Source organism: Exserohilum turcica (genome assembly GCF_000359705.1).
Source record: "Exserohilum turcica Et28A unplaced genomic scaffold SETTUscaffold_8, whole genome shotgun sequence".
NCBI classification, from domain to species: domain Eukaryota; kingdom Fungi; phylum Ascomycota; class Dothideomycetes; order Pleosporales; family Pleosporaceae; genus Exserohilum; species Exserohilum turcicum.
In genome coordinates, this window is record NW_007360299.1 from 824,845 (window position 1) to 851,426 (window position 26,582).

At 54.5% G+C, this 26,582-nt stretch overlaps 7 protein-coding genes across 7 annotated transcripts; 4 read left to right on the forward strand and 3 right to left on the reverse strand.

The window, feature by feature from the left end:
• Window positions 1–1,934: 1,934 nt before the first annotated feature.
• SETTUDRAFT_35265 (uncharacterized protein) lies at window positions 1,935–4,372 on the reverse strand (the record flags this gene model as incomplete). Its single annotated transcript, XM_008032478.1, has 4 exons — window positions 1,935–1,945; window positions 2,124–2,951; window positions 3,024–4,172; window positions 4,270–4,372. 4 exons carry the CDS (start codon window positions 4,370–4,372, stop codon window positions 1,935–1,937), a joined length of 2,091 nt encoding a protein of 696 aa, XP_008030669.1.
• A 1,659-nt stretch (window positions 4,373–6,031) lies between these two features.
• On the reverse strand, window positions 6,032–7,891 carry SETTUDRAFT_98330 (uncharacterized protein; the record flags this gene model as incomplete). The annotated part of the gene is made up of 4 exons (XM_008032706.1): window positions 6,032–6,307; window positions 6,361–6,433; window positions 6,490–7,095; window positions 7,146–7,891. 4 exons carry the CDS (start codon window positions 7,889–7,891, stop codon window positions 6,032–6,034), a joined length of 1,701 nt encoding a protein of 566 aa, XP_008030897.1.
• Window positions 7,892–10,601: 2,710 nt separating this feature from the next.
• Window positions 10,602–11,838, forward strand: SETTUDRAFT_174153 (uncharacterized protein; the record flags this gene model as incomplete). Its single annotated transcript, XM_008032707.1, has 1 exon — window positions 10,602–11,838. One exon carries the CDS (start codon window positions 10,602–10,604, stop codon window positions 11,751–11,753), a length of 1,152 nt encoding a protein of 383 aa, XP_008030898.1. The 3' UTR covers window positions 11,754–11,838.
• Window positions 11,839–11,961: 123 nt separating this feature from the next.
• SETTUDRAFT_98454 (uncharacterized protein) lies at window positions 11,962–13,113 on the forward strand (the record flags this gene model as incomplete). Its single annotated transcript, XM_008032708.1, has 4 exons — window positions 11,962–12,011; window positions 12,069–12,413; window positions 12,461–12,657; window positions 12,707–13,113. The coding sequence occupies 4 exons, from the start codon at window positions 11,962–11,964 to the stop codon at window positions 13,111–13,113; spliced, it is 999 nt and encodes a 332-aa protein (XP_008030899.1).
• A 52-nt stretch (window positions 13,114–13,165) lies between these two features.
• On the reverse strand, window positions 13,166–13,594 carry SETTUDRAFT_72109 (uncharacterized protein; the record flags this gene model as incomplete). The annotated part of the gene is made up of 1 exon (XM_008032553.1): window positions 13,166–13,594. A coding segment is annotated over one exon (429 nt), but the record flags the coding sequence as incomplete, so codon positions are not given.
• Window positions 13,595–16,002: 2,408 nt separating this feature from the next.
• On the forward strand, window positions 16,003–17,247 carry SETTUDRAFT_35269 (uncharacterized protein; the record flags this gene model as incomplete). The annotated part of the gene is made up of 1 exon (XM_008032479.1): window positions 16,003–17,247. One exon carries the CDS (start codon window positions 16,003–16,005, stop codon window positions 17,245–17,247), a length of 1,245 nt encoding a protein of 414 aa, XP_008030670.1.
• Window positions 17,248–22,950: 5,703 nt separating this feature from the next.
• On the forward strand, window positions 22,951–25,441 carry SETTUDRAFT_23826 (carbohydrate-binding module family 18 protein; the record flags this gene model as incomplete). The annotated part of the gene is made up of 2 exons (XM_008032418.1): window positions 22,951–23,093; window positions 23,149–25,441. 2 exons carry the CDS (start codon window positions 22,951–22,953, stop codon window positions 25,439–25,441), a joined length of 2,436 nt encoding a protein of 811 aa, XP_008030609.1.
• Between the last annotated feature and the right edge of the window lie 1,141 nt (window positions 25,442–26,582).

Below are 26,582 nucleotides of genomic sequence, written 5' to 3' on the forward strand. Positions count from 1 at the left end.
ATTGCGGAAACTCCCGTTTGGGGACCATTACTTGCATTGCTCAGCTTCTAAGCCGTGATTGCGCAGCATCGGTGGTGCCAAGCATGGCTGAAGGACGTATTTGCCCCCACTCTTTGTCGCTCGCTCCCATCCATCCATCCACACGCTTCCCTTTGCACCCCAGCCCCCTCTCAGTCGACCCCCTCCCCCCCCTAACGCCCCAGGATCCCCTGGCGAAAATTCTACGACTCGTTACGAGGCACCACACCTCGTTTGTTCCCGCTCCTTAGAGCAAACCTTAAACTACGTTCTTGTAGCGGCCGATAATGTAATAGAAAGAGCTTCTAGGACGAATTGCATGACCAGCACACAGCAGCACCAGCCGCCAGCTCGCCAGCCAGCCTACTCAGCCGCGTCTACTGCGGCATCTTCGTGCGAAGCCCAAGACGTCTTAGGCGACCATGGATACACACGCACACACACACACACACACACACACGCACAGCTTCACCCTACCTAGCCGTTCCCCTACCGCCATGACGAAATTACCCTTCAGATTCGCGCCGAAGCAGCGCCCGCTTTCCACCAACCACACAGCCACGCACTCACGCACCCACGCGCTACGCACCACGCACCACTCAGATACACCACGACCCCCTCGTGCACCACTGCAAACTGCACCTCCGAAGAACCAACGAAGTGCATCACCACGCCCCCAGGTGTGTCTCAACCACTGAATTCCGCCCATGTCATAGGGAGAGAGGAAAATAGTCGTACCGTTGTGACAACGGCTCTGTTACAGCAGGTATCATGGTCCTCCTGCGTCATGCATCTAGTAGTCACTGCACACATACTCACACACTCACATGGACTCACACGCACACCCCGGGCGCGCGCGCACGCGTGCATTTGTCCGTAGCGCTTGCGATCCCGGTATGCAGGGCAATGCGAAAAAAAAGGTGTCGCCAACTGAATGGTCGGTCGTGAACCGGATCCGCACTGGCGGCGAATTAAACAAAAGCGGGGGGGCCTGTCTTGTTTTTTGCACTGACTGCCGTGCCTTGAACCGTTGTTCCACACTTGAGGCGCTCGCCCGCCCGCCGCCGCCGCCGCCGCCGCCGACACCCCCCCCTTCCTACCTTTCTTTCCCCCTCCACACACACACACAGACACATGCACATACCCCCTTCCCACATGAACGCTTATTGTTACCTCCTTAACCAAGCCTGGCGGGCTAGGTCTCTGTGTGTCAGATTCGACTTGGGATGGGAAGCCTCATTCACACACACACACACACACACACACACACAAGCGCACGCACGCACACACACACACACGCACGCATTCACACGCACCAAAAGCTTGGACCGCATTGCAGCCGTCCCGGCTTCGGGCCCGGCTGAGGGCCCGCTAGCGTGTTTGTGCTCAGACAATGTCAGTGCTGCGGGAGCTATCGGAAGACTAAGCAAGCAACACGAACAATGACCTTGTTACTGATGTACATTGGACAACAAAGCACGACACCCGTGGAAATGAGTCGCCGATGGTCTAGTGGCAGGCTGCAATGCGACGCTGTGCGGATCCTTCCCAGGCCCCCGGGCGCTGTCGGCGGCTGCCAGGACGCATTCGGTAGCAAAAGAGAAAGAGAAAGAGAGAGCGAGATGTAGAGACATGTGTGGAGATGTATGAACACACACACAGCGGGAGAGGTGAATACAGAGTAAGAGAGTAAGAAACACACACAGAGAGAGAGAGAGACAGAAGAGAGGAGGAAAACACGGCAGCTAAAGAGTATAGAGACATGCCATGTACTAGATCTGCTTCACGGGTTTTGATGATAATACAGCAAAGCGTAGATACACCCGCACACACACACACACACACATTCAAGCACAGATTAGAAAAATACTACACAAAGATACCCCACCCACATGCTCTCTCTCTCCCTCTCTCTCTTACCCATTTCCTGTTTCGCAAATTCAAGTATTGACTCTTTACATACACACACACACACACACAGGCACACGGAGTAAGCCAGCACAGCAACAGAGAGCAACAGAGAGAGAGCAAAACAACAGACAGGCATGGCGCGTGTCGACTAAGCGACCGTGCGCACGCATACACACGCACACAGACGCACACACCGGTCGCTGGCCGTTTGAACAGCAAGGCAGTCAGGCCCTCCGGTTCTTCTTCCTGCCACTGCTCGAATAATTGCCGCACGCGATAATCCGTAGCCCAGCCGATGTCAGACTCAATGTCCCTCAGAAGGTCTAAGACGACTTGGCGTTCTCGTGGATCGCTCAGGCACTGACCAGCGGTGAACAGGGGTTGTACGGAATGAATCCGAACCGCCTCGTCAGACCGAGCGAGTGAAATACCGACGATTTCACGGCTGTGCTTCTGGCAAGTGGCAAGCACCGATTGGTACGAGTTCATGCGGGCAACCAAGGTGCTACGGCCCTGGGTTGACTCGTGGGGTTTGTTCATGAACAAGAGGATCTGCGACATGTGGTACGTCTGCATGGTCGAAGCGCACATGGGGATCGAGTACCAGACTTCGGTGAACATTGCTGCGTTCTCGTTTGTCGGAGATTGACCGGGCGTATGCGTGTGCGGCACCCTGGCCGAGGGCTGGAATGTGGGTGGAAGGCCGTCATGCCAGACCTGGAATTGCTTGCGTAGACTAAACCAGTAGTCGAGCAATGCACGCTGCGGTACGCCCGCCCACGTAATACCAGCTTGGCTGGGCATTTCGTCGCCAGCGGCCATGAAGTTGACCAATTTGGACATGAGCCATACGAGCGCGTTGCAAATAAGGTCTTCCCTCATCACCACCTCGCCGTCCTCGGAATAATAGCTCGCCGTGCTGCTGCTCGGCATAATGAAGCCTTGCTCGTCGAGCAGAAGGCCCGCATCTCTCCATAGGGAGAGATCTTCAGTATCAAGTCTCGTGTTGGTCTTGTTGATGACTGTTTTTTTTTAGACGTGGGTTAGCAATTATCTCATTGGGTATCGTGGGGAGTAAGAAAAAAAAAACTCACAGGCTGCGAGCATATCCTGCCTAGCAATGTTCCAGAACGTGGCTCTTCGGGCCTTGGAGCTGAGGCTGAAGTTGGACGACGGCGTTGTCGACGTTGGCGTGGGAAGCTGTAGTGGCATCATGTGATCCTGGGACAGGGCCAGGAGCGACTTGGCACCATTCAGGTGCTTCGCCCACTCGGAAATGGAAGTGTCGAGAAATTCATAGACACAAAGAATGGCCGACGCCGCCAGCAGCTCGTCCGTGTTGGATGCAAATGACGTGTTGCTAGACGTCCGCCGTCGTTTGGGTGCGGGCGCATTAAAGGCCGAGGCGGGGTGTCTGAGCTCGCACTCTGATTCGTCGGGCGAAGAGGCAACATCCATCTTGAGCGTGTGCAGCAAAAGCGAAACGGCCGTGTCGTAGTAGACGGCGGCTTTGTGTTTCCAATCGACTAGCTGGGCGTCGGGGTAATGGTCCAGCCAGACTTGGTGGGTGAGACTGGCTCCGCCCATGGCGGGCTTGCGACCCTGGACACGTGCAAGAGCCTTGGCAGCACAAGCCACGGCTGCAAACTTGAGCAGCGGGTTCTCGCGGGCCTTGACGGGCACGTACGAGGCAAAGTAGGTGCCGAGGTCGAAGAGGTCCATCCAGTAGCCCGGGCCTTCGGAAAAGTAGCGCAGCAAAAAGGCGATTTCGTGGTCGTCTTGAGGCGACATGCCGCCGTCGGAACGGGGCACGGAGCGTCTCGAGCTTGATATCGAAACCGACCTCGGTGCCGAGTCTGTAGAGTCGTATGGCGAGTTGAGGCGGGGGTCAATGGGTGGCGATGCAGCGGCAGCGTTGAACTCCATGACGGGATGTATGCGTCGGTTGCATACCGACATGGGCGGCGACATGGGCGTGCCGACATTGGATGTTGGCGGGGATTGCATCAGAGGCGGCAGGGCTTCGAGCTCGGGTGTGTAGCAAAACGGAACGCTGGTAGGAGCTAAGTCGGGACCCATGCTCGAGGGTGTGCTGGTGACTGAGGGGAAAGTGCTGTGTGTGCGCCACGAGCCCAGGGAGCGAGCCTCAAAGGGACCTGGTGATTCGATGGAAGCGGTTGACATGTTGTCAAAGTCTGGTGTGCCAGGGTCCAGATACGGATTGGTGGTGTTGATGAATGTGACTGTGCGGCGTGTGAGTAAGTGGTTAAGGAAAAAAGCAAGTATACATGCATGTATGTATCTATGTATGTATGCATGCATGCATGGGAACAGACTGACCATTTTTGGGAATGTCCATCCAGATGGCATCGTCGTCAAAGGTGTTTTTGTAGGCGTAGAAGCCCTTGAGCGAGTTCTCGTCGCCCGAGTCGTCGCCGTTCATCGAGGCATTGTGCTGGTGGCGGAAGACGATGCCTGAGCTCGGGATGCATTCTCGCGAGGCCTTTGTGCATTGCCCGCACACGGGCTTCTTCTCATCGCACTTCAGCTTCCGCTGGCGGCATGTGAGGCTGCGGCAGGGTTAGGGTCCGGATGCGGAGGGCAGGATGGATGGATGGATGGATGGACTCACCAGCCGGTTCGTGAACGCATGTCCAGGAGGGTTTGTAGGCGGGCGGCGGGGTGGGGCTAGGACTGGGAAGCGGTCGAGCTCATAGCCTCTTGCCGAGGGAATGTGGGTATGAAGGAGCATCCACTCTGAGCGACGAGCGCTGGGCCTATATCTATATCAGTATGATGGCAGATGGAGCGTTTGAAACTCGATGGTTAGATGCGGGGTCTAGCATGGGTGTTCACGCCAGTTGCGGATCCACCGTCACCACGGGCAAGGTTGGGAAAATCTACCTAGGGGTTGCCTCTGGCCTAGTGTATCATCTGAATCGTCGTCGCATGGCCCAATCCGGCTGCTGGTGGGAGAGGCCAGACTTGGTGGCAGCGTGCAGCGTGCAGCATAGCGTAGCGTAGCGTAGCGTGCAGAGTGCCGACTGCAGCTTACAGGGACGGTGACGGGCCCGCACGCACACGCCCGGTCGCGTCAAGCGCCGCAGTCAGCCGAGTCATGGCCGAAGGAAGGGGAATGGCATGGGGGCGAGGGTGTGGCCATGGGCATGGGCATGGGAAGGGAGGGGAGGGGAGGGGGGGAGGGAGGGGGCATGGATGGGCACATCACTCGCACTCTGTAGTGGTGGTGGTGATGATGATGATGGTGGTGGTGGTAGTAGTGGTAACACATACACCTCCACCACCACCACCATCACCAACTAGTATGTATGGAGGAGTAGTAGTAGTAGTATAGACCGCTGGCTCACCCCTCTGTCCTCTGGCTCGGGCGCTGGCACTGACTGGCTCACCCTCGGCCGCCCTATCTCCCATCTCCCCATCTCCCCATCTCCCTCTCTCTCTCCTCTCTCACTCTCTCACTCTCTCCCTCCCTCCCTCCCTCTGCTGCCACGGCTCTGGGAGACGTGCGCTGCGCTAACTCGCCACCTTGGTTAAACTTTTTCTCGTCGCAACAGAAGACACTGAGAGAGGGCGTGGTCGGTCCGTCTTTCTGCGGCTACCACTACTGCTACGTCTACTGCTTGCTGCCACTGTCTGCTGCCGCTGCTCCTCGCCGCCGCTGCTCCTCGCCGCCGCTGCTCCCCGCTGCTGCTGCCGCTGCCGCTGCCGCTGCCGCTGCCGCTGCCGCTGCCACGGCCACTGCCACCACTCATACCAGCGCATGCACATGAGATGATGCATCCACATCGCTCCCTGGCCCTGGCCGACTGCCCCGTCGCGCCCGGAACCACTCTTCCTGCCCGGCCCGCCAAGCCTGCACATGGCCTATTACACCCGCCGGACCTTTCTCCTGCCCCCAAACAGCCCTGCCCGACATCCGCTGCGAGTGCGAGCGTCAACTGCGGCAACCCGACGGACGCTGCGCTTGCGCTTTCATCATCGCAATGCCGCATCTGCCATCACCCAAGTAAACCCCCCCCCACCCCTTCACCGCCCCACGCACGCCCACCCGTGCCTGCGTGTGCTGCCTGTGCGATCTTCGCTATTGCGACACCTTCTGCTTCTTCTTCGGCCGTTCTGGCACCGCTTCCGCCTCCGCCCCGTCACTCTCCGCATCCTCCATGTCTGCATCACTGTCGGAGCCGCTGCTTTGATGGTCAGAGTCAAACTCCTCGCCAACCTCGGACTCAGAGTCCGCCTCAAAGTCCTCGTCAACGCTCTCGTCATCCTCGTCGGCACTACCCCGGTTCGCCGGCGCTCCGTCGTCGCTCGACGCCAGATCCTCATCTTGGAGCGCTGCCGCAAGGATGGCTCCCGACTACACATTGCCGCGTTAGTACTCGTCGCCACGCCTGGCACTCTGCTACTTACGTCATCTGCCATCTCGTTCTTCGTCTTGATGCCTTTGGCACGGAAGAAGTTCTCCAGCGGCTGCTGCTCCTCACTGTCACATGTCAGTTGCCTGTTGCCCCCCATGTCATGCTCATCACTATGACATACCGGTTGATGTTGGAGAACTGATGCTCCGCCATGCCGTTCTTCATTGTAAACGTAATGTCAAACGTGCGGCTTGCTGCCATGGCCCCGCCAACACGCGACATGGTCACCGATTGGATGTTGTCCATGCTGATATACGTCGCCGGCTTGGGTATGAACATAAAGGCCTTGTCCAGGCAGAACAGGTGGCCCTCGTTAGCTTTGATTGAGCACTTGACGCCAGACTGCTCGTGGTGACTGATAAAGTCCCGAGATGGCCTCGTAATGCGCTTGCCGCTCAGTCCCCGGAAGATGTCTGCCACCACCGTGGCAATGGGCGCTTCGTAGTGTGACTGAAGCTTGTCCTTGTACTTGTCCTCGAGCAAGTCTCCCTTCATGTTGAGATCAAGGTTGACTTCCTCGTCACGCTTGAACTGCATCACAAGGAACGGGTACCGCGTCTGACCCTGTCTCAGAGGAGGGTCCAGTCCAATCGTGATCAACGTATGCATGTCGTCAGGCTTGGGCAGAACCATGAACTTTTTGACAGAGTCAAACTGAATCTTGTAGTCGTATGTTTTGCCACGCAACCGGAACGAGCTCTCGTACATGTCAATGTCGAATCGACCTCTGTCTCAACGTTAGCACTCGCCACGACACTGCATCCCCGAGCTCCATACCTGGGTGTAAGGTGCAGAATGTCCAAGAAGGTGGCAAACGTATCACCAGCGACTTCGCCAATCTCGGCCTTCTCCATCAGCGTTTCGTAGAACAGATTAGCCGCATTGGTCTCTTCGCCGTCTTCTGCTCCAGAAGCATCTTCTCCATCTTCCGTCTTCTCCTTCTTTGATGCCAGGCCAGGTATATAGAACCGCATTTCGACGAGCTGGTCCCGCGCACCTGCAGATTTCTTGCCTCTGAACCTAGCCCCACCGAGCTGGCCATTTGCCCCAGAGTCGCTGTCGGCTGGCAGCGAGAAGTCGACCGCCACTTCGTTCTTGCCTGCCAGGTTGGTGTTGGAGACCTCGGTGTATGGCACTTCGAACGCAGGACGGTTGGCCACGTTGAAAGTGAGCTCGGCCTTGCCAAAGTCGGCCTTGCCCCAGTTCCATCCGCGCAGAGCATGCTCGCGGTTGTCCAAGCTTATGCCATACCAAGTCTTGAACACTTTTGCAACCCGGTCGAAATCCTCCTGCTTGAACCCGTCAAGCTGTATAATGCCGTCGTTTCGAGAAAGGATCTTAACTTCGTACCCACGCGACGCTCGGCTCCACTGCGCCTGGATAATCTGTGATTGGTCGCAAGTGTACGTTTCGCCATTCGCCGGCTTCCAGCCAAATCCCGAGTCGGAAAATCGAGTCGCACCCGGTTTCCGCGACAGGTTGAGGTAGATGTCGTTGAATGCCTCCCTGCGCGACGTTAGCATGGCCATCAGACATGTCGTGCGAGCTTCCTTCTTACATGCTTGCGATCGCACTGAGAATCTCAATATTAGTCGGGGTAAGAGGTTGTGAGAGCTGGTCGCTGGGGAGGTGGGCAGCACGACGTTGTTGCTGGAAACTTGTGTCGCTGGGCAAACGCGTTCTGTGATTACGTAATGACGCTAGGCGCATCTTTCACGTGATAACGCGCCTTGCTCTGTCGCGCCCCTCACTATCACCCACGTCACTTTGTCCACATATTTCAGCCTCTACCTTTACCTGAATCCGGACACCGAGAATCTCCATTTGTAAGCCAGAATGAGACTTACAGCAATACACAGTGAAAGCAGAGATCGATAGAGCAGATGCAAATACGCCTTCTAGGCAAGTAGGGAAGGAAGTGAGTGATTGTGGGGAGAAATGCATGACAAGCTGCAACCACCACATGATAGACATTTGGGTGTCTGACCTGCTAAAGGCGTTCACGTATCCACCATCAGCCTCATACTGAGAAACACATCGCTCTCTCACAACCCACGTCATTACATGGATACCAAACCACGTCCAGCTTTTTTTCTGTCAACCTTCACTCACCCAACCTTCTCGCCCGATTTCCATACCGAAAGAAACCCCATATTTTTGCGTATATACGCTGAGAATGAAACCGTCGGTGCTGATTCTACCGATGGGTCTCAAAGCTGATGCTTATTCTCATCTAGACCTCAATTCCCAGGCGTGAACGCTCGGATGCGTTGCCAACTCAACAAGTCCGTTGCCAATGCAAAAATTCTTCTCCACATACTGTCTCGTGCAGGCCGACAAATCCGTTCGTGTTCGCCATTTTTGCTGCTGTGGTAACGCGGCTTCATGCAGTCAGCCTGTACAATCACATACACATATGTAATGCAGTACATCATGCCGGATGTCTCCGTTACTGCTTCTTGGAGGTGGAGTATGTGCTACAGCAATGACGGTGCACACGAAGAGGACCCCATAATGTCTCACTCCATCCGATGATCAAGACGTCACTCTGGAACCAGATCCCTACCGCCCCTAAATCCATCAGATAATATTTATTCAGGCCCTGGACCCTGGACACGGCTAACGCCACATCCCGGGTGGCAAACACTTACAAATACGTAAAGCAAAGTATGCTCACGGTGGGTCGGTCGCTGGAAACAGCGTCTGAGTAATAAGCCGGGCACATCTCGGACCGTCTTATCCATGACTACAATGACGCTGATGGGATAAACCGACTGTTTCAGCGCTTGCAGTATCTTGTTCACCGTAGATAATCGCTCATGGCTGGTGGTAAGTAATCGCTCATGGCTGAGCGTGTCTGCGCAGTAAGCGCTTATATTCTGCAATCCAAGAACCGGTCGATCCGCTTGCTCTGACAGCAGACCCTTGCAGAAGCTAAAGCATACGCGTACGCTCCATTCTGTACTAAACGACACAAGACCCAATCCGTGCATCTTTAGTGCTGCGTGATAGGCATCAATTAATTACCCTTTTTGTAGCCTGTGTCTTTTAGTAGGCCCTAGTCGATGATTCCAAATAAAATCCCGACTGCCAAGAACTGCTTAGTAGATGGCCGTATCCAGTGGCATACGGCGTTCGGAGTTGGTACCGTCAACTTGGCCCCCGGTCCTCCAACTGCCTGGTTGCTCTAGGGCCCATAGATTGCCGAAGGGACCTGCCGGGAGGAACGGGGATTGGCCGCACCGTTATACTTTGAAGCATGGTGATCCGGCCCATGGTCGTCACCGCGAAAGTCAGCATTTAGATCCGGATAGTGATCTTAGATCAATCGACTACTGTCTTTCCCATGCCTTCCTCCTCTTGGACGTATGAAAAGAGAAATAGGAGGAGCCCCTGATTGTCCACACCGCCACAAATGCACCAGGGGGGGCCTCGATGCTCACTGTTTAGAAGGGAAAATCTAATCGGTATGTGTCTCTATTCTGCCAGTACTGCCTACCTCGCTTGTATAGGTCGTTCACCTCGTCCAGATCCGGTACCTAGGCCGTCGACAGAACGGGGGCCTGGGCCTCTGCGTCCTGTACCCGCTTTCAAGCCGCTGTTGGGGGCTGAACTAACGTCTGCATGCCGCATAACCGAGCAACGTGATCAACAACCCACGATTCAGGAGGCGCGGTAGGGGTTCCGGAGGAATGGCCTCATGTAGTTTAGGATTGTCCACGACTCGTGCCGCAGTACATGTGTATCAGTAATCTAATCCGGTGAACAAACATGGGGTTGCAATTGATATGGATACTGTGTTCAAAGTCTGGTTCCCTGCCTCGATTTTGAATCTGCCTCTGTTGCTTTTGTGTCCATTATGTTGGACTGTGGTGAGAATTGCGGGGGCCTTTGAAATTCCATGTTGTGTTTGACGATGACATATCATGACATATTCATGGCGGCTATAGACTGTCGTTGTGAGCCTAGGGTGGAAAAAAGTCGAGATTCTACCAGTTATTCCCGCAACGACGTTGAGCAACAGTTTGGATAGAGAAACATTACCATCCCGACTTGTGTATTTGCATGTAGACTAGGATTCGGTGGAACGGAGGAGAAGTCGCAGTGATGAAAGGTCGTCGGCCTGAGTCAGCGCCTCGGAGTTCGCATGGAGCTAGGGAAGCTCAGAGCTACCCCGCCGCTCTATGCAACAATATCATCCCACCCGAAGCACAACCGCTTCATTGTACCATCATGACAGATTCGAGCGCACAACAGGCCGAGAACCATTACTTCGCCAATGAGCCCCCGCCAAAAGACCTCAAGACAAACACCACTCTTGCGCGCGAGTTCATCACACGCCATGCTAATGACGGGCGTCGTGTGGTGCTGGTCACTTCAGGCGGCACGACGGTGCCCTTAGAACAGCAGACGGTACGCTACATCGACAACTTCTCTGCTGGTACGCGCGGAGCCACGAGCGCCGAGTATTTCCTCCAGAACGGCTATGCAGTCATCTTCCTGCACCGACAGTTCTCGCTCTTGCCCTATTCGAGACACTATTCGCATAACACACGCTCGTTCCTCGACTATATGAAGGAAGAGGATGGCAAGGTCATGGTGGACGAACAACACCAGGACGAGATGCTACGGGTCTTGCGCCAGTACACCGAGGTCAAGCGCGGAAACAAGCTCTTGATCTTGTCCTATGTGACCATCACTGAATACCTGTGGAATCTGCGCGAGGTTGCTCAGCTCATGCGTCCGCTCGGGCCAAAAGCCATGTTCTATCTGGCCGCTGCCGTGTCCGACTTCTTTGTGCCCTCAGACCGCATGGTCGAACATAAGATACAGTCGAATGAAGAGTTCCATGCAGACAATAGTGGTGCCACTGGTGGCCAAGCAAAGCCTCCAGCGGCACGCACTGAGGGAAAAAGTCTCATTATTGACCTCGAGCCGGTCCCCAAGTTCCTCAAACAACTCGTCGACGGCTGGGCACCCGATGCGATGATTGTCAGCTTCAAGCTCGAGACCGACCCCTCGCTGCTAGTTACAAAGGCCAAGTACGCGCTAAACAAGTACTCGCACCATCTCGTTATTGGAAACCTACTACTCACCCGGAAATGGGAAGTCGTTTTCGTGTCGGCGCTTGAAGGCGAGAAGTGGATAAGAGTGCCCACCAACCGCAGGACCAAGAGTTTGTCTGGGCGGCCATCTCTGGTCGGTTCTGCTGACCATCTAGCAAAGAAGGATGCAGAGGCGGGTGGGTCAATTGCCTCGGAGCGTGGGATACCACAGGGCGAGCCGTCGGTGGAAATTGAATCTCTGATTATTCCCGAGATTGCATCCATGCACAGCAAACTCATAGAGCATGCTCAAGCGCAAGTAAGGGTTGCAGCTTCTTAGCAATGACACGCACCATGATCGGCAAGCCTCTTATTTCAGTGTCCGCGCCGTCTCTTTGGATGCAGCCCACAAAGGCCACAGCCCCCTATACGTGTTCATCAGGCATATTGTTGACACATCGCATTTTCATAACCACGCCTTTCACTCCAGGATCACCTTCCACTTTGCTGTTACATGCCGTGTGTTGGCACCGCACGTCATCAGGAACATGGCGCCGACAATAACACATGAGCGAGGTGCCAAAATGGGTATATATGTGTAAGCGCACATTCTACACTTTTTCGCAACCATGGCAAAGTATCTGACGCGTACCAGCATCGCAATTTCAGGGGGAAACACTCTTGGTCCTCTGATATGTGGCTTTATCGTTACAAATCTCTCCTGGCGATGGCACAAATGGATCAGCGTGATATTCACGGGACTCAACTTTGTCGCAATCCTGTTTCTGGTTCCGGAAACAAGATATAGGCGTGAAGGATTTGGCCAAGCTGGCGTGACTGTAGGCCTGTCGACTGATGATGTCGCCATAGCTGACGAGAAGATGCCTCAACGATCGTTCACTGGATTATCACTGAAGCAGGTGCAACACAAGACGTGGAAACAGGAACTCTTTCTGTGGTCCGGGGTGGAGAAAACCAATCTGGCAAAGATGTTTGTGCGGTTAGTAGTAGTCAAGCGTGAAGATGCGTACCACTAACTTTCGACAGACCATTCCCAATGGTTGTATATCCTGCAGTCATCTATGCCTTCCTTGGATACTCAATCTCTCTGGTCCTGACAGTTGCCGTCAACATGCTCAATCCTTTTGTGCTGCAGGCGCCACCGTATAATTGGAGTCCACAGATCAACGGTCTCATCAATATCCCTGGCATAGTGGGTAATGTGTTTGGAGCCTGGGCTGGAGGTAAACAGGTTTGAATCTCGGCCTACTGTAACATGCTGATGGCGCCTAGGTAACCTCGTAGACATGTGGTGCAGGTGGCGGACGAGGAAGCATCATGGCATTTACGAGCCGGAAAGTAGGCTATATCTGGTCATCATTCCACTTATACTTACTACAGCGGGCTGTATCTTGTTTGGATATGGTGTGCAGAACGAGCTGTCATGGGTATCTCTCTTTTTCGGCTATGGTATGATCTCAGTTTCACTGACTGCCATACCCACCATTACAATGGCGTATGTCAGTGACTGTGCACTACCAGTCAACGCGGATGTCTTGTTGCTCGTGAATGGATTGAAGAATATTGTGGCTTTTGGCTTCCTGTATGGTGTGGTGCCTTGGGTTGAAGACACGGGCTATGTGAATGTCTTTGGTATCATGGCTGGTATATTCGCTGGCACCAGGAAGAACAGGTCCTAGATGGTATAAGCGTCAAGATTAAGAGCCGGATGATCTGCCGGAGCTTGAAAAGTATCCAAAAACGTACGTTCACCATGGCTGCACCTAGGGTCTCTGTTAGAGATCCAGCAAAAGCCGAGATTATGTTGCTCCACAACAAACTGGTGAACGAGCGTGCCACAGCACCCCAGACACAACAGCAACAAAGCAGTGCGCTTCCCACAACGAAGACCGGCCGTTTCCCCACGTAGTTGGCGATTGGGACCCAGAAAAAGTTGAAGACACCAAGGACCAGGATGGGATAGAGAAGCAGGTGCGATACCTCGCCCATGGTCTTGTCGAACTCGGTCGAGAGGACGTAGAAGGCGGGTGCTAGGCCGCCAATGGCAAAGTTGGTCATGAATGTGAAGGCGCATACTGAGACAAACGCAACGTGCTTCTTCCATGGCGGCCAGCGTAGAGGATCATTAGGATCAGTGGGAGAGGGTTGGGGGAACAAGACTATGTCGGCCGAAGCTTCCTCGCCATTGGCTGAGATGCAGTGTTAATGTGTGCACTGGGGCCATAAAACTACTAGAATAGGCCACCTACTCTGCTGCAACTGGACTGTACCGTCCGTCTGGTCCAAGTCTCTCAAAGACACCAACCGCATCGTCATAGAAGAGGGCCTTGGTATCCGACGCCTGCAGGGTTCAGTTTGGATAGGAAATCGATACCCAAGCCCAAAACCAGCTGGTTGCGTCGCTATCGTTCTTCGTCTTGTCTGCTGTGGGCGACATGGGAAAGAAAAAGTATGGTAGGGCAAGCATATATATTGGGTTGATGTGCGGTCCAACGTCAGCCTATGTATGTTTTAGGCTTTGGGTCAAGTCCGCGGCATGCTTTAGCTCCTACATACGATACTTTCCTCTTTCACAGTCGCTCACACAAAGGTTGCAGGCTGCATACTGATACGGATAGGCTGGATGATTTTCTTGTTTTCGGTTCGTCTGTTTGGCTGGATAATTGGGTGTTGCAGGACGCACGCACATGCGTGGTAGTGTGTCGGAGCGTGCGGGGCCGTCCGCCATGCTGCGCTCGACTTTGATCGACGGCGTAGGCTGGGATATGGCTGTCAATGCGTGCGACTCCCACGTTTTGTTCGTCAAAAACAAACTCTGCATGCAATGCCGAACTCGAAAGGGGTAGAGTGCGATCAACGGGGGTCGGCTGGTGGGGACGCTGGCATAGACCTCGCAATGTCCATGGAGTGCTGTCAACAATGACGACGGCCAGCTGCGCAAACCTTCCCGTGGTTTGTTTCATTGATCAAGAGACGGCCATCAGGCTGTCTGTGTGCTGGCCATGGCCTTGGGAAAAACCCAATCTTCCCATGGTCAGATATGTGGAGCCTTGTTGACAGGCACGAAGAAGACGAGAGTTTTCCTGTGTCGATCCAAAGACTGGCATGACGAAACAGTCACACATGTGACACGTCGGTAAGCGGTATCCGGCAAACCACATGTTTATCGATAAATAGCTTTTCGCGAGCATTCAAACAGCTGAAATCACTGCCCCATTCCTGCGGACTTGAGACCCGTCCCGGTTCGCCAATCGTTGCTAGGGGCCACCGAAAAAACAAAAACAAAAGGCCGTGGAACTTGTTCGCTGCAAAGGAAAAAAAAAGTACTGGTCCTTCACTTTTCCCACGCATGACTAGCTTACCATGAATTAAAAAAGCCCCGATAGAACATCTACGTTACTCACGAGTTAATAGCCGCCCTCCCCGAACTGCGGACGCGTTTCTATGGCCGATTGCTGAGACAAATCATGGTACAGATCTGAACAGGACCCTACGGCTGATTCCGTGTGCAACGTCGGGTACAATCCTGAACACTGCACAGCAATGAGCAGAGCATCTGGACGGCGGTTGAACCACCCAATCACGGAGCCTGTTCGCATTGTTCTGGATTGCCCCGTGTTTTTGCGGTGCCATCTCTCGCCTTGTCGTACGTCATTCGGGCTGGATGACTGCTCGCCGTGGAGGCTTCCAAAACACACGTCTCTAATGCAGCTCGTGCAGCATGCTGAGGCTTGTCACTAGCGAGTGCAGAGCATACTCGAGACTGATAGGGTGTTACGTCCTGGCTATGCTGTACCACAGTTGCGAGGCCCACTCCAGTGTCCCCCAGGCCTGCTCTCACGGCGGTACAAGTGGGTTTGAACAACAACGGCCTTCCCAGCTTAGCTTGATCCAGCGGGTTCACGGCAGGAACTTGGAGGCGCTAAGGAGACAAGCACCATGGACACCAGCGTCTGCTGCAAATAATGCTGCATCCGTGACCAGATGGTCAGAGCCTTGGGAGCGTTTATCCAAAAGACGCCGTCGTGCAAGAGGCATGTTGACAGGACAGTGCCCTCGTTGGATTTGCTTCTTCTTGCCCCGAACCCCTGCTGTGTTGGGTCACAAATGACGCCTTGCGCTCCGTTGCGTGACGCCCAGCGGACATGGCACATCGCATCTCACCTCGAGCGACCAAAGACACCCCGAGAGCTCACTGACGCTACATGTTCATCAGGCCAAGACCAATAGAGCACAACACTGTCTAACTTGGGGAGGTGGGACAAGGTAACATCCATCTACCATTTGCCCTCGAGACTGATCCAAAGTCGCCATTTCCCCGCCACTGGCTGATGCTGGCGGCTTCTTTTGGTGGGGACATTTGCCAATTGATAAACCACTTGTCTCACCCCTTGGCCTCGACGCGTTGGGACATGTGCAACTATACCTCGTGTGCAGATCAAATCTCTTTTTCAAGGTCTTTTCGCGCAGAGGGGCTCCCGCCTACCCGCCTCCCCCTAACCGTCGACCACCATTCTGCTCTGCTCCCGTGTCCTGGACATACGGGCAGTATATGACCTACAGCAGCAATGGCCTCCGCGAAGCACTCGTCACCAACGCTGGGAACAGGATCGCCATTCAAGAGCCATCGACCGCCCGGTGTGCCGTCGAGAACAGCCGAGCTCTGGGACGAGTATGAGAAGCAGGCGATTGAGAAAGCAAAGGAAAGAGAAGATGCCGTACCGAAGCCTCAAGCCCACTTTGCGCCACATTTGGAAACCAGTCAAATACGGGAGCAGAGAGACGGCTCAACGGCAAGATCCAGTTTTGACTTTAGATTCCGACGCGCCCACGCTGCTGCTGCTGCTGCTGCTGCATCCTCGACTACCAACAACACTGGCGATACAACACCGCCTCTGAGCCCGATAGTGCACAGTTTTACGTCCAAAGACCTCCAGGAACTTCACCGAAGCCCCACGAGAGAAGAAGCCATTATACCCACTGCCTCGTCGCCCAGACGCACCTCCTTCTGCCGCCTGCCACCACACCTGACGGACCACTCGAACCGCAGCGCCGCAATGCAACTCCCCGTTCCTCTACGGGTGCGAACAAAGTCGCTAGTTGACCCGAACGAGCCAGCGCTGCGTCTACAAATCACACAGCAATCTTTTGCGACGCTCTCGCATCTCAACTCGCCGCCCATGACACCGACGTCGTCGCCGCCCTGGGCCTCGCAGTCGTCGTCGTCGTCAACGACGTGCTCGACGCGGCGATCCAGCGCCACCACCAGCAACCTGCTGCCCAAGCCGCGGTACCTGCACACGCGCAACGACAGCGGCACGCCATCTGAATTCAGCGCAATGTACCAGACGGTGTCGACGGCGACGACGCCGCCGGCCAGCGTCCACCGCTTCGGGTACCCGCTGCAGAACACGATGAGCGCGTGGGACGACTGGGACAGCGACGAAGACGACGACGACGACGCGGCCGATCGCCCGGGTCTCACCGCGTGGATGGGGCGGCGTAGAGGCAAGAGCCGCGGCGCCGGTAGTAGTAGCACTGGTGGTGGCGGTGGTGGTGGTGGTGGTAAAGCAAGCATAGACCAAGGCGATAGCTCGGGCGAGGAACCTCCGCGCAAGAGCAAGCAGGAAGAGAGAATCGATCGCGTGGCGAGAATTGAAGCCGTCGCGCCTATTGGACCTGCGGGTCCCGCTGCTACCACGGCTGTCATGCGAGCAGATCGTCTGGTCGCTTTGCCGGCCAAGGAGAGGGTCAAGCGTCAAGGGCCGAGTGGCTTTGTCAGAGTGCTCAGCTGTGGATGTATGACAGAGTAATATTTTTTTTCCCTTTTCTTTTCTTTTCTTTTCCCTTCCTCTATCTCTCTATCTCTCTTTCTTTCTTTTTTCTTTTCCTTTGTCATACAAGATGTTTGTAATTTCCTTCTTTCCCCTCTTCTTCTTCTTCTTCTTCTTCTTCTTCTTCTTGTCCCTCTTATTCAGTCTTTCCGTTCCGCAGCCCTCACTTTCCCTTTTTTTCTTTTCCTTGTGCGTATTGCTGTTTTCTTTTTTTTCCTTTCTCTTTCACCGAATCTCCTATACGTCCTCGTCTCTTCTCTTCTCTTCTCTTCTCTTCTTCATCTTCTTGTCGTTTCTTCCTTTTTTTTCTCGGTCAATTTCTCTGCTCGTCGCTTCTTTTTTTTTCCATCACGGCTTGCATGGCGTTTTCGGGACGCAAAAACAACGATTGGGATGCGCGATATACGGGACCCGGATATAAATATAATGTGTATGTGTATTATTCTACCCGGCTCTGGGTGTGGCGTGGGCGTGTGAAGCGAGAGGGGCAAAGAAAAAAGAAGGAGGGGGAGGGGGGAGGGTACGAAGGGGGAAGTCAGGACGACGGCAGACGAAGCAAGACGACGCTACGCTCTTCAAGATGAATACTTACACACACACACACACACTCATGGGGGGTAAGCTAAGAAAACGAAAACTCAAGTCCTTTTCATTTTGGACTGGGTTGCAAACACCACTTGCTCAACTTTTACTTCAACATTCACCACCTCTTCAATTCTTTCTCCATCTCTTCTCCTCACCACAATCTTCCGGCGCAACAAGCCTAGAACGTGGTGCCACCACCACTATCTACGGTATTCGCTATCTGTATTTTCTAAACCCCCCCTTTTTTTAATTTACATTCCCCTTCTTCGCGTCTTTTTTCTTTCTTTCTTCTAGTCTGGCATGGGCATAACTCGAGATACAACACATACAGACAGAGATAGCGATATAAAGAGACAGTTGTATATTAAACCATATCATGTTGCAGAATGGCATACATTTACCCCATTTTCCTTGTAGATTCAATGGACATGGATATTCACCACGACTCATGTTGACCCCCCCCCCCAAATCCCATCATCCAGCATCCCCGTTTCCGTTTCCGTTTCCGTTTCCGTCCCCGTCCCGCCCCACCCTGCCATCCAGCTTATGCCTCTGAAATCAAAATCAAAATCAAAAAAAAAACAGAGTTTTCACACCCTTACCGCCCCGGTACCCTTACCAACTCTATCCCAACACAACCCCTTCCATGTCGGCTCGGCTCAGCAAAGTAATCAGGTAAGACGGCAGAGTAAGCCAGTGAAGGAGATGAAGCAAGCAAGCAAGCATGTACATGTAAGCAAGTACGTACGTACGTACGTACGTATGAATAGATGCAAGGGCACGAAAGAACAGCAAAATGCAAGGAAGGGAAGCAGGAAGGGGGAGGGGGGGGGGGTCGAGATGAGGGGAAACTAAGGTAAAGTAATCACGATCAAAAGTATATTTTTGATTTTTTTTCCCGCTCTCCCGCCCCTGGCATGGTGATGATGATGATGATGATGATGATGATGATGATGATGGGGGGATGGGTGATGCAATTTTCGCTTGCTGGGGCTTGCCCGTTTGTGAGTGGGATGGATGGGAATAGTGATAGTTATAGTTGTGGTTATGATAGTACTAGTCATGGTACCGGTGACACACCTGGTAAAAACATCAATGTCCAAAGAAGAGGTTGGATGGAGCAGCATTTGACTAGCAACGAGATGCGAGTGTTTTCTACCGCGACATTGGCATTGGAAGCGCTCGAGGCTTGACTTTGTTTTCCGGTGGGTTTGCTCTTGCTTCCCTTCCTCCCCGCACTAATGCTTCCCGCGATCCAAGCGTGTAATAGCAGCAGCAGCGGGTAATAGTAGAGTATGTAAGTATAAGGGTCAAGGTATCGATGGCGTCAGCGCGCGTAGGACTTACTCGTGTCTACACATGCATATGCGGGGTGGGGTGTATGTAAGGCTAGGATTCCACTACCATGAAGACTTTACTCTTCTTTTCTCTTTGTCTTCTCTCTCACCCACATCAACTCGGCTTTCGTTGTGTCAGGGCAAACTACACTATACCGCAATGGCTTAACGGCTCCTCACATAAGGTCAAATTTCCCGGTTTGCTTGGTAGCCAAGGGTGCCAAGATAGCCTCAGGGCGTATGACTTTGCCCCGTTTGAAATTGATGATTTTGGTGTTAGGTAATAAGGGTGGAGAGGGCAGCTTGGGAAATTGCGATGGTGCGAGTGGCTCGTGTAATAGATGAATCGTTTGGTTGGGAGAAGTGGTGATTGGGTGAGTCGGGGGAGAATACGTGGACAGTGGCTTGTGTGTAGGAGTGGGAGTACGGAGGTGCTGATGTCAGCTGCAAGGAGAGCAAAGGTCGGCGTGCACAGACAACCTATGACGTATTGCCATCCAAGACGATGTCCGAATGCATCTGCAAAAATGTACTTGCTTTACCTGCAGTTCGTTGCTGCGATCATCCCCTAATATTACACGACTTCTTTCCGATAAACGCTGGGGCCGAGAGTCGAAAAAAGTCCGTGGCCGGAGAAGGCGGAAGATGCAATGTACGACGGGGCCTCAGCAGTACCAGCTAGTAGCAGAGCTGCGTAAGCACCCTTTTTCCTTTTTTCTTTGTCCGTTGTCCTGCAATGCTCTTTGTGTTGGCTATGAGACGCCCGGCCCAAAATAAGCTCAACGGGGCGCGTCTCTGGAGCCGAGTGGACTAGCACGCGACGGCGACTGCCGCTAACCAAGTGAGCGACCGAGGCAGTTGAATAATAGCAATAGCGTAATGTCGGAATTTGTTGATTTGCGTCATTTTAATCAACGGCCGTTCGTGTTGGTGTATTTTTTATACAGTACAGGACGGATAGCGGCGAGCATGCTGGCAGCGATGCAGCATGGCGATTGGAGGGTTTGTGACGTTTCCGGGGTAACGGCGGAGCAGAGTAGCTGGGTGAAGGGGGGAATATACAATAGTGCCCCCGCTTACGAGAAGGCATATGCAGCGGACGTGTTGGCCTTGTTATGTGCTGACACTAGCCGAGTCAAGCGCTATGTACGCAGCACTGGCTAATAACATGTCGGTGAGCGTAATGGGGAGATGTTGAGGCGTGACGCATTGCATGCGCTGGACGTGTTGGATGGTGCCTGACGCTTGCCGTGTCCGCGATTAACGTTGAGCGACGTCTTGGTGACATGTCTTGGGGCTTGGCCTTTTGGCGTCAGCTTCTGGAAAGGCATGTAGAAGGTAGATCAAGGTGGGGAAGAGTGCGGTGCCGTAATCGCGAAATGAAGTCGCGGCCCACAGGCATATGAAAGAGGGCGGTTGGCATTCCCTGACGGGGCAATAGAGCGCGCAGCGACATGATCTGCTGCGACTTGGGCACCGTGTACGGTGTGCGTAGGGTGGGTGTGAGAAAATCACGAGGCCGAGGGCGATACCAGGCCGCAGGGATGTGCTGTTTAGGCGAACGTGTGGAGTCCCAAAGGGGTTAGCGCGTGACGATGGCGTGGAAGGAATTGCACGCCTGAGGAGAGCTGGCTCGTATCCGCCATCAGCCGTAGGGGAGAAGCGGACGAGGCAGTTGATAGGACGCTATGAGTATTGAATCATTTAGACAAGACGGTCACGCTGGGATACCGAGTGGTCAGGCAAGGACCAGCATGGCATTTGGTGAGCTGAGAGTGTGGCAGTGTTTGTTGACAATGGGTCCCTGAAGGACCGAGGGTGCCGGGCAATGCAGACGTGGATTTCAGGCGCCAAATTAGCAGTGAGCGACACTTGAATTGTTAGTGGGCGGACGGGCCGAAGTCACGTCGACTGGCTAGGCTGAAGTGGAGAACAAGGTATGAAGACCTCCCGACGGCATGGTACAGGGGAAGGGCGGCGCTACGGGACAGGCAGTTCCGAGAGAGCCATAGAATAGGAGAACGAGTGGGTTCAGACGGGTGGCCGAGGGGGGGGGCGAGTCGTTGGAAGGGTATGAAGGAGGCGTGAAAAAAAAAGAAACAGATAGAGCGGGTGGAGGCCAGCGTTACAGGTGGCTGCAATAGGACGAGGCTGGCAGAAGAGGAGAAGCCATGGATGGGCTTGATGGTAGCGACAGTGACGGCGGCCGGTGATTTGGCGGTAATAAGAAAAGCGCGGCAGGACAGCACACAGACTTGGCAGGTGGCATGGAAGCGTGGCCGCAAGGGCAATTTCCCAGTACGAAGTTTCGTGTTTCAACGATGCATGAAGGAAGCAGGCAAGCATGTTGACATCAGCCGCAACGCCGACGGGGAAGGCGTCGTCGTCTGTCCATGTCATTAAAGCTTGTTGACTGGTGCCGCGACGGGCTGGACGGCAGGAGCTGGCATGTGGTGTGCGCCTAGTAGAAGGAGGGAGGGCCCCACCTGAAAAACGACTGGTGTATATGTAGGTAGCAATAGTGCAAGTGCAAGTGTGAGTGTGTGCATGGACGGCGGTGGCGGCGGCGGCGGTGGTGGTGGTGGTGGTGGAGGAGGCGGAGGAGGCGGAGGGCAAGGAAGAGGCAAGGCGGCGGGCGTTAGTCAGGGGCAGAGTCAAGTAGATGAGACTAGGCCGGATGCGGCGGACGCTGTGGATAGCACCAGCGCGGCGCTTACCGGATTGGGCTAGCAGCGGGCTGTGGTGGCAGTTTCTTCAATGGCCCAGTGCATGTGCTGGAAGCTTAGCCAGGAAGCGAAGGCTTGACTCTGACCGGAGCCACGGTGACAGCGCACCGCCGTTGCCGTGCGACAGGCGGCTGCTGTGTGCACAGTGTTATGGATGCCCGCCTGGGCTATAGGCGATGCAGGCGACCAAGGCGGCTCGCCATGGCTCTCCCATGCAGCCACGCAGGTGTAAGTAGGTTGTCGGTAGGCAGGCCCCCGCGGCTGCCACTTACCGGCCGAGCGTGATAGCCCTCGGCCATCCAATCCCTGCGCCCAGAAATAGCATCGCGACAGGCCCACGCCCAAGCCCGCGCCCGCCGCCATGACTAACGCGCCTCGACGCCCTCGTATACCCGCCCTCTACACAGGTACTTGAAGCCCTCGCGCCCGCCTCCCCCCCAACTCTCCCACCTCGCTCGCTGCAGGCTCATCCCAAGCCTTCTCCGGCTCGTCCTTCGTTTTGCACATCTTCTCCGGCTCGTCCTTCGTTTTGCACATCTTCTCCGGCTCGTCCTTCGTTTTGCACATCTCCGCACCGTCCCCGTGTCGGTCGCCCGTCGCTCTTTTGACCACGCTCGCTGCAGCCCCCCCTGACCCCAAACGTCGTCTCCAAGACCACATTCCTACCTGCTAATTCTTAATTCCTCTCGAGGTACGTTCGCTCCTTCTGCCTGCCCGCTGCTCTGGTACTCGCACCCCCCCGAGAACCACCCGCGCCCCGCCCGCCCGCCGCCGCCGCCATTACCATGTTTTCTCCTGCCAGCCCCCTGTTTTGGCATGCCCACATGGTTCAATTCCCAACCTGCCCATCCATCACATGCCTCTCCCCTCCCAACCTACTCAGCCTCTGCCTATATATCCGGCCCACCAACCCTTCCCACTGCAATGCCCCATCCCCACAGCCACCGCATCCTTCCAGCCAACATCCTCGATGCGCATCCAATCATTGCCTGCGCAATCGGCTTACACCAGTCTCGTTTAGGTAATCCTTCACCATGAGGGCCTCCCTTTTCGGCCTCGCCGCCTTCGCCGCCCTGGCCTCGGCCAACATCGACTTCACGTGGACCCAACCTCCATGCGACCACGTGACCAATCCCGGCAACTGCTTGACTGGCCAGAAATGCTCGACGAACAACACGTGAGTCCACGCCGGCGCTTTGACCCCAAACTCCCTACTGACCCACACCCTCTAGCTGTGTGGCAGAATGTGACGATCCCCACTCCAAGCTCGCATCCCTCTCCTCCCGCTCTTCCCGGAGGTTTGTTCCTGCCAAGAGGCAGGCTGCCAAGTACTCGCCCGATGGAAAGTGCGGTGCTCAAAATGGCAACATGCTCTGCGACCCCAAGAGCACAGTCTACACGGGCACGTGCTGCTCGTCGTACGGCTGGTGTGGTAACACTGCAGCCCACTGCACCACCGGCTGCCAGTCTGGCTGTGATAACAAGGCCACTACTCCCACGACTGGTGGCGCCGGCGTTAGGGGCGACGGCCGATGTGGAAAGGACTTTGGTGGTGCCACTTGTGATGCCAACGGCGCCTACGGTGGCTGCTGCTCCGAGTACGGCTACTGCGGTAAGACCGAAGGTCACTGCCTCAAGGCCAACGGCTGCCAGAGCGGCTGCTTGGATGGCTCTGCCCAGACCACTCCTGCCGGCTCTCCTGCCGGCTCGCGTCCTCCATCCTCCACGACCTCTGGCGAGCCTGTTCTCGGCAAGCCCACTCCCGGCAGCAACCCCAATGGCGTTGCTACTACTGACGGAAGCTGCGGTGCCAAGTTTGGCAACACTGTCTGCGGCAGCTGGATCAAGGGCAGCTGCTGCAGCATGTACGGCTACTGCGGTAACACCACTGCTCACTGCGGTGAAGGTTGCCAGAGCGGTCCTTGCAAACAGGCTCCTACTGTCCCCGCCCCCGGTGCCAGCCCGGCGCCTGCTGCCCAGAAGCCCGGATCCATCGCCATCAGGGGCCGATCTGGTGTTCCCGCCATGCACGCTGGTCTCATGCCCAACGGTCGCGTTGTCTTCCTTGACAAGGTCGAAAACTACACTGAGCTCAAGCTTAGCAACGGCCAGTACGCCTACTCTTCCGAGTACGATCCCGTCACGAACAAGGTTGTTCCCCTCGCCTACAAGACCAATGCTTTCTGCTCTGGAGGTATCTTCCTTGCCGATGGCCGCTTTGCCTCTTTGGGTGGTAACGCTCCTCTTGATTTCATCGACAAGACTGTTGGCGACGGCTTCCGCGGCATTCGCTTCCTCAAGCGCTCCTCGACTGATGCTTCTCTCAACGGACAGGCCTGGGACGAGCCCGGCACCCACCTTGACACTCCCCGCTGGTACGCTTCTGCTCAGATCATGCCCGACGACACCATCTTTGTTGCATCCGGCTCCAAGAACGGTCTCGACCCCAGCAAGCCTGAGAACAACAACCCCACGTACGAGATCCTCAACGCTGACGGTACTCCTCGCGGCAAGAGCATCAGGATGGAGCTGCTTGTCAACACCCAGCCCTACTACATGTACCCCATGATGCACTTGATGAGGGACGGCAACCTTTTCGTCGCTGTTGCCAAGTCGGCCGAGATCTTCAAAGTCGAGACTGGAACCGTCGTCCGTAAGCTGCCCGACATCCCCGGTTCCTACCGTACCTACCCCAACACTGGTGGATCCGTCATGCTTCCTCTGACCAAGGCCAACAACTACAATCCCGACATCATCATCTGCGGTGGTGGTCCTTACCAAGACATTACTGCTCCCGCTGACCCATCTTGCGGCCGCATCAGGCCCCTTGATGCCAACCCAGAGTGGGAGATGGACTCGATGCCCGAAGGCCGTGGTATGGTTGAGGGTACTCTCCTTCCCGATGGTACCGTCGTCTGGGTCAACGGTGCTCAGCAGGGTGCCCAGGGTTTCGGTGTTGCTCGCGACCCTGCTCTTGAGGTCCTTCTCTACGACCCCAACCAGCCCAAGGGCAAGCGCTTCACCACTGGCCCCAAGTCTACCATTCCCCGTCTCTACCACAGTGTTGCTCTCCTTCTTCTTGACGGTACTCTTCTCATCTCTGGTTCCAACCCGGTTGAGATGCCCGTTCTTACTCCCTCCACCCAGAACCCCTTTGTGACTGAGTTCCGCAACGAGATCTACACTCCTCCTTACCTCCAGGGCAACCCTACCCGTCCTACCAACGTCCAGATCTCCAACAAGTCTCCCAAGGTTAGATCCACCTTCAACATCAAGTTCACTGCGCCTCCCAACGCCAAGCAATGCAAGATCACGCTCTACTACGGTGGATTCGTCACCCACTCTATCCACATGGGCCACCGTATGATTGCCCTGGAGTTCACTGGCTTCCAGGCCGGTGCCGCCAGCCAGAGCATCACCGTCACGATGCCTCCTGACAAGAGCATCGCTCCTGCCGGTCCCTACGTCATCTACGTTCTCGTTGATGGTGTTCCCTCGATTGGCCAGTTTGTGCACGTCTCGTAAGCACACACGGGGAGGATAGTATAATACCGTAGTCGGACAATACTAGAAGTTTTCAAAAAAAAAAAAAGACGGTTCCCAATGCGGGCAAAGTTTCTATTGTATAATTCTTAGTGCATTGTACCCACCCACACACACACACACACACACACCTCTTGTACGACCCTTTTCTTCTTCTTCTTCTTCTTCTTCTTCTTCCACTGTATCTTTGTTGTGTGTACTCGTCCAGAAAACAAAAAGGCGCACATTGCGAGTGTTGGTTTGTTGTTGTTGTTGTTGTTGTTGTAGTAGTAGACTGGGAAAGCATCCATTGCGTTGCGTGTGTGATTGTATGTATAGGAGAGAAGAGGCATGACAACACACCCACACCCACACAATATAGCCCCATGAAGTCAAGAAGAAAAAAAGCATGACCTTGGTTATTAGCCAAAATTTCCAAAGAGAAGAAGGACATTTTCAACAATCGTTTCTTTGCACACATGATATTTGTCTGTTTGCTTGCTTGCTTGTGGTTGCTGTGAGGTAGGTATTTGAATAAAGTTGGTTACTTAGTAGGCTGGGGGGGGGGGGTTTTGTGATGTCTTTCTCTTTCTCTCTCTCTCTCTCTCTTCATATATATATATATATCATCTATCTTTCTGCATCATGACTGCGTATGTATGTATGTATGTATGCATGCATATTATACTTTTGGTCGGATAGACATATACAAACAACAAATATAACGTAGTGGATAAGCGAGTCGCGCAGGCAAGCGAGTCGCGCACCCCACCAACTTTCTTACTCCGTTACACGTACCTCTATTATGGCTCCACGCCACGCTATTCAATTACTCTCAAATGAATTAGATATTCAGCTTGCTATACAATCTCTTGATTCTCATCAAATCCAAACAGGCCGGCGTGCAGCTTCAATCTTTAACGTGCCTGAATCAACGTTACGCGATCGACGCGCTGGGAAGCGCGCCAGACGCGATTGCCAGCCTAACTCAAAGAAGCTTACCAAGCTAGAAGAGGAGGTGATAGTTGATCATATTCTAGATCTAGATCTACGTGGATTTTCGCCTACCTACGCAGCTATACGCGATATGGCTGACAGACTATTAGCTGCGCGCGGCGCTGGCCAGGTTGGGCAGAAGTGGCCA